Source organism: Lates calcarifer, linkage group LG12 (genome assembly GCF_001640805.2).
Source record: "Lates calcarifer isolate ASB-BC8 linkage group LG12, TLL_Latcal_v3, whole genome shotgun sequence".
NCBI classification, from domain to species: domain Eukaryota; kingdom Metazoa; phylum Chordata; class Actinopteri; family Centropomidae; genus Lates; species Lates calcarifer.
This window is the reverse complement of record NC_066844.1, coordinates 14,546,257-14,559,042: the sequence shown is the minus strand read 5'-3', so window position 1 is coordinate 14,559,042 and position 12,786 is coordinate 14,546,257. Positions and strand designations below refer to the sequence as shown.

At 41.8% G+C, this 12,786-nt stretch overlaps 3 protein-coding genes across 3 annotated transcripts in view; 2 read left to right on the top strand and 1 right to left on the bottom strand.

Moving 5' to 3' along the window:
* snai1a (snail family zinc finger 1a) overlaps window positions 1–3,177 on the bottom strand; it is a 3,693-nt gene extending 516 nt beyond the window's left edge. Inside the window, 5 exon segments of the mRNA XM_051074622.1 lie at window positions 1–911; window positions 913–1,001; window positions 1,702–1,909; window positions 1,911–2,221; window positions 2,742–3,177. The exon segment at window positions 1–911 is cut by the window's left edge and continues 516 nt beyond it. Coding sequence (XP_050930579.1) covers window positions 816–911; window positions 913–1,001; window positions 1,702–1,909; window positions 1,911–2,221; window positions 2,742–2,817 — 780 coding nt within the window. The 5' untranslated portion in view covers window positions 2,818–3,177 and the 3' untranslated portion in view covers window positions 1–815.
* A 1,479-nt stretch (window positions 3,178–4,656) lies between these two features.
* Window positions 4,657–7,641, top strand: tp53inp2 (tumor protein p53 inducible nuclear protein 2). Its single transcript, XM_051074442.1, has 4 exons — window positions 4,657–4,829; window positions 5,942–6,143; window positions 6,629–6,731; window positions 6,940–7,641. Exons 2-4 carry the CDS (start codon window positions 6,035–6,037, stop codon window positions 7,184–7,186), a joined length of 459 nt encoding a protein of 152 aa, XP_050930399.1. The 5' UTR covers window positions 4,657–4,829; window positions 5,942–6,034; the 3' UTR covers window positions 7,187–7,641.
* A 124-nt stretch (window positions 7,642–7,765) lies between these two features.
* Window positions 7,766–11,878, top strand: LOC108885675 (glutathione hydrolase 7). The gene is made up of 15 exons (XM_018680116.1): window positions 7,766–8,002; window positions 8,233–8,441; window positions 8,516–8,667; window positions 8,764–8,881; window positions 8,966–9,033; window positions 9,114–9,187; window positions 9,304–9,485; window positions 9,589–9,676; window positions 9,757–9,887; window positions 9,975–10,063; window positions 10,548–10,700; window positions 10,825–10,942; window positions 11,035–11,172; window positions 11,255–11,345; window positions 11,461–11,878. Exons 1-15 carry the CDS (start codon window positions 7,864–7,866, stop codon window positions 11,601–11,603), a joined length of 1,893 nt encoding a protein of 630 aa, XP_018535632.1. The 5' UTR covers window positions 7,766–7,863; the 3' UTR covers window positions 11,604–11,878.
* Window positions 11,879–12,786: the final 908 nt, after the last annotated feature.

Below are 12,786 nucleotides of genomic sequence, written 5' to 3'. Positions count from 1 at the left end.
AATAACAGACAGAATGGCTTTTCCTATCTCTGAGACATCGATCATCAGATTAAAGAGAAGGTTTGGATGTAGTCAAAATAGAGGCTTAAAAGGATCCCCACCGGTGAAAAAGACTAACTGATGCCATTCTTTTGTGATGACATGCTTCCTCTTTTTTCTTATGCAAACCAAGGGCAGTGGAAGTCACCTGCTATCAACCGGCGAAGGTCATGGCTGTAGCACCTGTTAGCACCTCGTCTATCTACACCACAGTACCAGGGACAGCTGTGTGTGCATTTGCTTTTATGTGTGTGTGTGTGTGTGTGTGTGTGTGTGTGTGTGTGTTTTGAGGCGCGCTGAGAGATTTATTCCACCCACGCACCCCTACCTCTCAGCAGCTGTGTCTAGGCCATGATCCTGAGTTGGCCGGCACCAGGACAGAGACAGGAAAGAACACCTCTTACCCCAATGAGTTCACTACATATTTGGTCTTTGGAATGGGTACAATGGCAACAAAGGGGTTGATATCAAGTGAGTGTCGGCATTGCTCAGTCCAGATTTGGTCCAGCCTCAAGACTTCAGTCAAGAGTGGAAGAAAAAATCTGCTGCTCAGCTGTTTTTTTCATGGAACAGAGAATCTAAGAGGCTTGTAAAGTCAGATCCATAATGAGACTTGATTCCCTCCAGGTCTCTTAAAGCAGGCCATTTCACGCTCTTTGCGGGCCTTATAGGTCATCAACAGGCCAGCTGGGCTTGTGTAGACCCATTCTCTGTGTCCACTAGCCCTCCACTGCCCTGAGCTCTGAGTGGGTCCCTCTGTCTCTCCCCATTACGCCTCACACTGTGGCGGAGCAGCACCCCGAGGAGCTGTGTTTCTGCAGCAACGACATGCGGCTGAAGGTGCGAGAGCAGACGCTACACTGGTACTTTTTTCACTTCGGCGTGGGTCTGCAGATGAGCCCGCAGGTTGGAGCGGTCAGCGAAGGCCCGGTTGCAGTGGGGGCAGGAGAATGGACGCTCACCTGGACAGAAAAAAAGGGTGGAAACACATGTCGTATGACTTCACTGGTACTTCCTTTAGATGTGGCCGTCATGCAGTGACAACAGTCGGGTGTCTGAGTTCACAAGAGCTTTCGATTAACACCTCACACACACACACACACACACACATTCTGAAGATAATAAGGAAGCACATGGTAGGCTGGTGGGGTCAGAGCCTGACTGAATTAGCATGATTCAATAAGAGCCAAATGAAATTAGCATGCTGACAAGTTGCTGCAGGTACTAAGTGCTCAGTGATAGCAGAGAGCCTTCAGGTATTCTTTAAACCCCTTTTGTCACTCATGTGTCCCTATTTTATTGTCTTCCCCAGCAGCCGTGATAAGATAATTAGCTGACGAGTCATTGTTGCTGGGACATTAAACACAATGAGTGATCAATGAGTGCAGGGTCTACAGAGGGCTTCCCCATGTGATAATGTCAGCTGATCAAGTGCTGAGCTCATCAAACGGATTATCATGGATATCCCCGCTCTCTTACTTCACAGCCCAGATGATGAGGGAGTGACCTGGTGACTCACAATGACAGCAACTCAATTGCAAATTTTCAGTTTTACTGCAGCACGTACATTGATTTCTTAACTAATGAGTCAAGTGGAAATGTAGCTGATGAGGAAGGATGTGTAATGCTGTTGTATAAATTTTTTTCAAACGCAAATCTTACCTGTGTGTGTGCGAATGTGGCCGCGCAGCAGCCATGGCCTGGAGAAAGCCTTTCCACAGGTGGTGCACACACAGGGCAGGGTGTGGGAGCGGATGTGCATCTTCAGGGCCCCCAGGCTGGTGTACTCTTTGGGGCAGTGTTTGCAGAGGAACGCTGGCCTGGCCGCTGTGACGGGGGCCTCTCTCTCCTCCTCCTCCTCCGGGGGGCTGACGTGAGCCATAACGACCAGTGCATTTCATCCGCTGGCGAGGGGCATACGTGTGTACGGGTTCCGGGCTGGGGGGGTCTGATGTGCGTCCTTCGTCCTCCTCCCCGCTGCTGCTGGCGTTGCTGCTGAGGCTGGACGGGGAGCTGAGGTCCAGGGGGCCTGGGGTGGCAGAGGGCTCTGTTTGAGAGGTGGGCAGGTAGAGGGCGGGCAGGACACTAAGGTCCCACACCAGACCTGTTGTGAAGCAGGTGGCAGCAGAGGTGTTGTCTCCTGATGATAACTCAGCAAGAGGATACCTCTCCAGTGAAGTATCTGAGAGGGAATTGGTGAGGATGGTTAAACCACATAGCCAGTATAGGACAGTACACCAAAATTCACTGATATTTAATTGGATTTTAGCCCAGCTGACAACAGATTCACTATTTAAGATGTTTATACTTTCACCAAATACACATTCTCTGTACTTATTTTTGATTCTAAATTCTGTTTTCCCCAAAATTTACTGAGCATGGGAAGGTTTCATGGGCCGTTTCCTCCCACGTATTCACAAGGGCTTGTAACATGAATGGTGCTCTGTCTGGTTGCAGAAAGGGGGGAAAGTGCATCTAACGGGCCTCGACTTGAACGGGGAGTAGCCTGGTTTGTAGCTCAACCAGGCACAAACACACTATATAAACACAGTATATTTAGAGATTTATATTTTCATTTGACAAGAAAATAAAATAAAAAAGAACTACGCTCAAGAGAACAAGTAGGTTTTTATCTAGTTTGCGCACTTAAGTCAGGATGCTTTCATAATTCATTTAAGGAATAAAACAATTTTTTAACTCACCATTCTGACATTCGAGCTCACTGTAGTTTGGCTTTTGTTTGGCGAAGTACTTTTTGACCAAGAAAGATCGAGGCATTGTCCTTTCTGAGTGTGAAATAACCGTGCGTAAAAGTATCCTGTGGTCACGACGCAAAGTTTCACCGAAGAATAAAGAAGCAAATCAAACCGTGGTCTTCGGATCCGTACAAAACAGAGATATATCCTCCTGTGGTCCACGAGTTAAGAGTGGACTTCAGCAGACAAGTGTGTGTGCAGCTTTTCATGAAGAATGACTAAATGCTGGCCTCTGTTCTGAAATACTCTGACACAGGCGGTAGGGGTGTGCTCGCCCCGAGGGCCCTCCCCACCTCCCGTATCACTGCTCAAGTGCGCAGGAAGAGGCCTTTATGCTCACACACACTTTACAACAACAAAAACAAGAGCCTCACAGCGTTTAAACACAGGAATCCAGCGGCGTGGAGCCGCAGACAAGAAAAGGTGAAGGGACTGTGGCAAATGACTTTAATTACTGCATGTAAATGACCGCGTGAGCGTCACAAAGTATAGTCACACACTGTGGCACTGTGTGGTCCAATTATGCAGACATGTACTGTAAACGGATGGAAATGTGATGAAGAACCAACACCACAGTTCCCAGTATTAACACTGATGGAGGGGGCTTCATGTTGTTTCCGATGAGTTCTGAGAAAAATCCACTCATCCATCCTTCAATTGTACTCGACAGGGCGTCCAACACAGCCACACTCAAAGCGTACAACAAAACAAACGTATGACTAATTCCTAGTCTGTAGTATACCCAGTCTGGATGTCTGTGGATCCACTGTGGGCTGTGTGTGTCTCATACAGTCAGTCACTAGTGTTCCCTCATGTAGGGAATTTGGAAGAGAATCAAACGCATGAATGTGTGATTGTAACTTTCATTAAGTTGAAATGAAGAGGACAGCGTGACTCTCATTGGCCCATTTTTTTAAAACCACTAATTTGGTGGAGTCAGTCCTGTCACCTGCTACACTTTAACAAATTACACACTTGATGCACTTGCCAGTATATTAAGCCCCTTCAACAACTTCAGTAGAGTAACTGCTCCATCTTCTGGAAGAAGAGGAGTAATGAAACATGACCGGTTCGTGCCGAGAAACACTGGGTGGCGCTATATTACAGATGGCAGGAATAATATGACATGTCTGTATGTCCTGTGCAATACAACACACCTGTGCAATGCATTCACATTCACGCCTATACCTCATTGTACATAGAATTGCACTGTTTTTTTGAAATCTTTTCTATATATATTTTGTTTCTGCATATTTTGTATGTTTGCACTGAAAAGGAGAAACTCTCCAATCTCGTTGTACTTTTAGTATAATGACAATAAAGGGCACTCTCTTCTATTCTACACACCGCTTATTTTACTGGTAGGTCTAAAAATATATAACTGCAGGAATGGTTTTACTCACTGCTACAGCACATTGAATGAATGGTGTTCACCATTGATCACCATTTAAGCTGATCAAACTAGGTGGTGACAAAGAAACACCAATGTTTCTTTCAGGTGATTTTTGTGTTGCCCTGTAAATACAGCGCAATAATAACAGAAGTATCAAAGGCAGTTCAACTCAGACACACGCCGTGCATGTGTATAAATATGCCAAATGACTGTTTTCACATACGGGACATCCTATGAATAACATAAGCATCTAACTGCTGACTTCGCTGCGAGCGTTTTATTTATCCAAACACCCCAATATTATGACAAGGTGAAGTTACCGTTGACGTGGGAACAACCAATGAAATGTGTCGGAAGTTATCTTGACTGCAAAGTCTGATCTTTGACGAGAATCAAACCAAACCGCAGGCGCACTCCGCCGCATCTGATTGGTGGTTTACTCCTGGTGGGCGGAGATATGGGCGGGTCTCCTGTTGTCTGAGATCGGTTGAATATTTGAAATACAAAACAACAAGCTTGTTTGGGTGTAACAGTAACGGGCTTTTCTTACAGGCTTTTAAAAATTGGGAGATAACTGCGAAAATCTGCTCACTGACTCTCTACAATGGTCTGCGGGTCAATCTGAGAAATATTAACGGCAGGTAAGAGCACACTGCAGAGCTGCATCTGATTCATAGAAATATACAGACCTGTGCGGTAGACAAAAAAAAAGGTAGGCAGCCTCACTGTTAGAGATATTAAACATATATCGTTCGCTCACTATTCCAAATAATGTGATGTGTACTGCATGTCGGTTGTTTCCACCTCAGTTCGTTGTTGGAGCTGTGGAGTTATAACGTTATTAGTGAAACACTGAAGACACAATGATGCTGACGACATGAGCCACTGCTGTAAAAATGAATATAAACTGAATTCAGTTTGTGAGACAAGCTTGACTGACCAGTTGTTCATCCCAGTGGCTGCAATAGTATTTTTAATCCTATTATTTCTACCATTATTTCTGTGGTTTGTACCTAACTGCATGACACTGAAAGAAAACGCAACGCAATATCAATATGACACCATTACAGTTAGTTTGCATTACAGAAATTAATTCAGTGTTGCATTACGACGCCTTCTTAAAATAATCGCCTAAGTCATTTTTTCAGATTGTTCAGGAAACACAAAAAACTGAACCATTTGTTGAATATATGATATTTACTAACAATTTTAATCAAAACAATTATAACAACAGACGCCTATTGACATACAAACAACAAGGTCAGTCAAACATGGAACATGAGAGAATTAAATAACTTAGGCAAATTAAAACTGTCTAAGTCACACTCTTGACATAGGCAATTATACTAAAGGGGTAGAATGGCTAATCATTTTGTAAAAAAAAAAAAAAATGACTAGGCAATTATTTTAGGAGGGTGACAATTACGAGCAATAGCTAGACATAGAGCCATCACAGCCACTGAAAGGTGCAGACCAAAGGAGCCCCTCCCCCATATATCTAGAAACAGATGGACCCTAACAATGAAATTCTGGGGGAGTGGGAATCATTATTCAGACCACTGTATATGAGGAAATTTCATTGGACGTCCTAGTCAGCTGACCAAACATTGTTTGAATTTTGAAAAATAATCATGAAGGAAGGGTCTCATGGCTTCACCCACTCCCAAACAGTCAAAGATGGATTAGAGTTGGCATCACTTAAGGAGACAGGTAAACTCCATGAGCCGGTGTTTCTTCTTCTTGTCTTGAGCAGCTAAAGACTCACCTGAGCTTCCTGCTGAGAAAAGAAAGGAGAGAAGACAGGGACAACAGCAAAGACAAACACATCAAGAGAAGACAAAGAGAAATGTTCAAAACCATCACCCGTCTGTTTTTTGGGGGAGAGGAGGAGTCCCCTGAAGAGATCAAGTCTGGAGAAGTGGTTGAAGAGGGGTGGCTAGTTGTCAGTCATCAAGGTTGGTCATGTGGCTACAAGAAATTCTTATATTGAGAAAATCTGTAAAACATACAGTGTTACACATTTAAACCGACAGTTATTGTAGATAATGTTGTTGTTTTTATTTTTCCTGTTTTAATTTGACACAGTTGTTGTAATCATAAAGACATATTTTATAGCATAATGAAATCACAAGCTAAATAACTATGTTGAACCATGGTGATGTCACATTTGATGGTATGATGGAGGACATACTTTTAAGCAAAAAAAAACAAAAAAAAAAAAACAGACCAATAAAACAGAGAAGCAATTTCCTAAAGGTCTGTTTGCCTCATGCCACATTTTGTTTTTGTTTTTTCTGTAATCTGCTTGTTATTTATTCAACTACAGAACTGTGCCTCTAATGTTATAAATACTTAGTGTGTTTATTTATATATATAGTATATAAGTATATATATAGTATATGTACTTTTATATGACAATAAGGTACTTATGTGTCCACAGAGACAAATTCAGCAGAGAACCAGGATGCAGGGCTGACTGACACCCAACCATTAAACTCTGCATCTCATGGAGAATCAGTTACAAACATGGAAGTGGATACAAGGTGAGGGGGCAAGAAAAAATTTGTTACACGTGAGCCTGGAAGAATTTTAACCACAAGAAATAGTTATCCAATTCAAGTAGAGAAAAAAATACTGAAAAGAACTTTCCATTCCATTTCCATTATCCCAACTGTTTTAGCTCACTTCAACTTATGTTGATGCATACTGACTCTTGAGGTTGCTTACATGCTTGCTTGTGTTTGTCTCCAGTGTGTTAGATCCAGAGTCCACAGTTCAAAGTAGCACCACCACCAGTCAAGCCATCTCTGGCTCTTTCTCTCAGCCTAAAGCTCTGTCAGAGGCGACACAGTTAACCTGCATCCAGAAGGCAAAGTCCTTGGCAGACCGACACCTGAATTCCCGTAACGCCATCCAGCGCCAGAACCGTGTGCGCCAAGGAGTCCAGCACCATTCCTTCCACCTCCAACAGCCAGGGCATCGCAACCTCAGTCACTGAAGCTCTGGCTGTAAACGAAGGAAGTAATCTTTAAGCATACATCATCCACATTAAACATATACTGTCATACACACACAGCTGAGAGCTGACAAAAAAGTATTACTCCATAAGATGATACACTAAGTTTTGTCCAGGTGTAAGCTACACATCTAATCCTGATGTAACCCATTATAATACTTGACAACTGTTACCAGGTAATAGGCAGCTACGTTATAACCTGTACTGTATATGAATTAGGAACAAAAAATATTCACCTCATGAAATAAGATACACTATGTTTTCTTGTTTGTGTGCATGTGAGTTTTTACATGTGGATGAGAAAAATGCAGCCTATGCAAAATGTATCTTCAAACATTTTGACAAAGTGATGTGATTTGTGTATTGACATGTATTTACCTCTATGTTCTTGGTTTAAAACCTTTTTATACAGCAATAAAGAAAAGTATGACTTTGCAGCTTGTGCTTTATTTATTAGTCAAATTGTAATGTCCAAACGACATTGAACTACTCACAGTTTAACAGGTGCAAATGTGGAGATCTCATTGGTTGGGAGGTAATTGCACCTGCTGTGCTCGATTACATGTTAAGCTGAGGGAGGAGTGCTGTTTATGGGGCACAATATTGAACAAAATCTTATGTTCTTTAATTAACTTTGACCTGCAGAGAATAACGTGAGGATGGATGTTTCTCCTGAAACAAAACTGAACAATCAGTCAGCATGTAGTTACAAAAGTTTTGCTGGTGCGACTCAATTGTCTGACGGCTTATCACCCCGTGACTTCACCTGTGACCTGAATAAAAACCACGGTTATACAGGTACAGTGTAAAGTGATGGTTTAAAAGTTTTCAACACACACAAAATCTGTCTCATTCACACCTGGTTTATGCTAATTTGCAGCTCGGCATGTGTAAATCACCTGATTAGATGTCAAGAGAGAAAACAGGCAGGATCTCTGGGCTGAAAACCTTTTAATTAAAATTTGGTAAAATCATCATGTTACTATTCTGCCAACTGATTACATGTTGTTCCCTTGCTGCTGCCACAGATCTGAGCCATCTCCCTAAAGAAATTCCTCTGAGAGAGATGGCCTCTGGCAGCCCAAATCCGTCTGGCCAAAGCCTTTCCAACCTCAAAGAGTCAGAGAAGGACTGTTGCAGTCAGGACAGCCTCGTGCCTCTGTATGCTGTATCTACCATCTTTGCAGCTGGAGTGACCCTTGCTTTGATTCTGCATTTTTTTCTTGGGGAAAGACTGGTATGTCATACTGTATAACATATGCAAGTTAAATCACTGCTGCATTGTTTATCCTTATCACATTTGCTTCTCAGGTGTTTGTTAAAGGTGTGTTGGTGTCGGATCACGAGCGCTGCACCGCCCTCGGTCAAACGGTCCTCCACGATCGTGGATCGAGTGTAGATGCAGCCATCGCTGCTGCCCTGTGTTTGGGTGTCGTGCACCCACATGTGTCAGGCATTGGTGGGTATGTGACTGACTGGTGGTTGATATGCTTTGCAGTAAAATGTCCACAACTGTGTCTAATCACAAATTCATCCTTTGCTCATTCTCTTTCTGTAAGAGGAGGGGTGATGCTGGTTCATGACATCCATAAGAATGAGACCAGGGTGATAAATTTTCAGGGAACTGCACCTAAAACACTCAAAGAGGAGATACAGCAAAATGTTTTAGAGCTTGAGGTAATAGGACAGAGGGGAGGGGGCCAGCATTAAATGTTGTTGATTTCATTATTTAGTTTGTAACCACCTGTCATCTGTTTTCAGGCAGGTCTACAAGTAGGCGTGCCAGGTCTGCTCAGAGGATTACATCATGCTCACAGCCTCTATGGGAGGTAAAAGAGTGTGGATAGGGTGATTTTTTTTTTTGTCACGTGTTTCTCCTAGTATTTATTTTAAATATGTCTTACAAAAGTCTGTCATGGGAGGATGTGGTCACCAGAGCCGCTGCTGTTGCCAAAGAAGGTTTCAATGTGACTTTCAGTCTTGGTGAGTCAAACCATCCCTGTTTACATGATCTCACTTACCGACATATTCACAATAAACCTGATGATGTCAAATGATGATGATGATGATGATGATGTTGTCTTCTTTGTGTTCTATAGCTGAGGCTATATTGAAGGTAAAAGGTGAGCGGCTACCACAACGTTTCAGAGGGACGTTTTTCCCAGGCGGCCGAGCTCTGCGTCCTGGTTCATTTGTGAAGATGCCCCTTCTGGCAGGAGTCCTGGAAGCTGGTCTGTCAAACTTTTATGATGGGAACTTCTCTCAAGAGATAGTGGATGAGGTAAATCACATCCACATGAAATCTTATTTTGGTTTGAGTTTTGGGAAAGAGAATCACTCAGAGGTCAGTTGTTTAACAGCATTTGCTGTGGTTTCATACAAAGGTGCAAGCAAATGGAGGGGTCTTGAGCAGAGAGGACATCAGCAACTACACTGTAGAAGTTGAGCAACCAGTTGAAGGCCTGTATAATGGTAAAGACTGATCTTTGTTGAACAATATAGAAATGTGTGTATGTGTGCACCATGTGTATATTGTGTTACTTTTGTTTCAGAGTTTATAATCCAAGTTCCTCCTCCTCCATCTGCTGGTGCAGCACTGATATCAGCTCTCAATTTGTTAGAGGGCTTCCATCTCAATGAGAACAATGCCACAGAAAATCAAACACACTACTGGATTGCTGAGGTACTGGACAGCAAAGCTTTAATATCACAGAGCTTATTATATTTAGAATGGTAGTTCTGATAAATATTTTTTTTCTTCTTTCTATAGGCCCTGAAAGGAGCTTTAGTTATGGCTAGTGGTTTGGGTGATCCTAAATATAACTCTTCAGTGACTGAATTGCTCTCTGACATCCTGAGGTAAACTACATTGAACAATCAAAATAGTGATTGCAACTAAAGACATGATTAATGATTATTTTCAATGCTACTTAATCTGACTATTTTCATAATGAAATGGTTGTTTTCTTGGGGGTTGTTTTGAAGGGAAACCAGAGACATCTCCAAATGTCTTGTCTGAAAACTCCAAATATTAATTTTACTATCATATATGACGAGGAAAAACATGGACTCTTCACACTAGAGAAAATGAGGAATTTTTTTTTCTTAAAACATCACTGAAATTATTGATTGATGATAAAAATTAGTTTTCTGTTTCAGCCCTTATTCAGCTAAAAACAATTACAAATCATAGTTTTCATCATTTTTCAGTGTAGGTATTTTTGTGTCATTGTTTTGTGTTGTAACTGACCGCAGACTGTACTGCATAACAACAAACAAAGGAATCATTACATAAAGCATTTCAGCAAACTTCCTGTTCATTTCCCCTCCCCCTTTGATAAAGCAAGAGTCATACTGAAGTGCTTCGGCAGAGGATTAATTACTCCCATACAGCTCCACCCAAGCCCTACTCCACTGTCCACTCCTTCCAGCCTCAGTTTCAGGCCGGACAAGTAGTAGTCGTAGGACCAGATGATCTCATGGTGTCTGTGACAAGGTGAATGCGTTACTGTCAACGTTCTGACACAAATTATTAGACAGGGAGGAAGGGTATGTGTGGTATGTGCTCCTGGGCACACTGACATTCCGTTATCTTATCTCTTGTCTTTATGGTCATGTAGTTCCTTGAGCAGGCCATTCGGGAGCAGACTCATAACTCGGTCAGGTGTTATTCTCAACAGCCTGATCCTTGACTTCTCCTGGCCAAACAAGACCAGAGGGCAATTCCAATCCCACCAGGTGCATAACCATTGGACATCTGACCTAATAAAATCAGTCACTTACAAAGTATTGACTTAAATATTTCTCTCTGCTTGTCATTTGCGCCATAGAGAAATGGAGTCCAGCCAGGAAAGAGACCCCTGACATCTCTCATGGCCACAATAGTAGTGCCAGCCTGGAAGAAGTGTGGTATCTATATGGCACTGAGCAGCTCAGGTGGACACAAGGGTTTTATCACAATAACCCAGGTTTGATCACTTACTTTTACATTATAAAGGAGTCTGGATTCAGATTAATTTCTAGATGATGTAGATTTTTTGTGTACTTTAGGTGTTAATCAGTGCTCTGTCCAACCATAAAGAGAAAAATGACAGCATCTCCCTCAGAGGACCCCATCTTCCAAACAGACCTCTTGTTGACTGTAGGTATATGATATAGTAATAGTTGATCACTGCCTTTATTGCTTATTGTTATTGCATCACTTTAGTATTTTTTCATATTAGTCATTTCCTGTTTTTCACATTCTCCCACATTAGCTGAATTTCCAGAGGAGAGCGTGCAGTTTTTGCAAAAGGGCGACAAAACAGTGATGACAAACTCTGTTGTCCAGGGGATCCTGAGGAACAAAGATACTGTTAAAGCCATAGCAGCACGTCAGTTATCTGATGGTTTATCATAGCTTTATATTTATATTTGATCAACGTAATCTTTTTCATAAATATTTCTGTAGGACATATTTGATCATATGTAGGTAAGCTGTTGTCGCACTGAAAGATGTAACTTTATGGTTGTTATTCTCTAGTGTATGATATTGTTGTGTTATTATGATCACCAGCCTACAGAGGGCAGTGCTCCCGCAAGTACCTCCTGTTAAAAGAAGACACAATTGTCCATTTAATAGGAAACTGACTTGATTTGATTGACTGAATTGATTAAAGGAACAACCTTTGACATACCTGAGCTCCTGGGTTTTTTTTTATATAAAGTAACACAGATGCATGTTTGATGCAGTGATGACTGTTATGTAAAGCTGATGTGCACCGAAGATACTGTCATACAAGCATACCAAGTGCGTCACAGGGTAGGACACATCACATGTGTTAAGTCCACATGCGGACAAATATGTCACTCAAACCTTTGTACGCTAGACATTGGTTACTGTAAACATTTTGCTCAATGTCTGTTGACACTGGTTCTTTGCAGCTACTGGTGAGTAATATCCCAGTGATGAGCTATTATCAGGATATGGTGACTTCTCATGTGGTTTTAAGATGAAAATAAAACATCAGTGACAATTAAATGAAACTGCTTGACTTCATACTGTATTCTGAGAAATCAAGCTACTCTGACATTTTAGGTTTAACTTTATGTCAAATCTAAAAACTTGAAGGCAAAGGTCATGGGATGGATCTTAAAATGTGTCACTATGCAAACTGGGGAACAGCAATAACACAAATAGAAATCTCTGTTCTGTCTCAGTATTTTTTTAAATTATTTTTTTATCAGTCAATCATATAACATACCAACAGATTTAGTTTTCCTTACGTGAAAATAGTTGCCAATAGCTTTGTTGAATGCAAATCAAGCTTAGTCTAGACTTGAAACAGTAGGCTATACATTTGAGCCACTTGCTGCACATTCATTGACTTTACTGGTACCGGAAATCATATTACCGTGCAGTTTTGTTGCATATAAAACTCTAAGTCAGTTGCAGTTGAAACTACAAGATGTAATCGATAATAGCCTCCCTTTTTAAATCATATGATCTACAGTTTTCTGTTGCAGCTAGGGGAGTTTTTTGGGGGCGGGGAGTCTGTGAGCCGCCAGGTGGGCGTTGTCGGTCACATGTACGTCAGTATTTA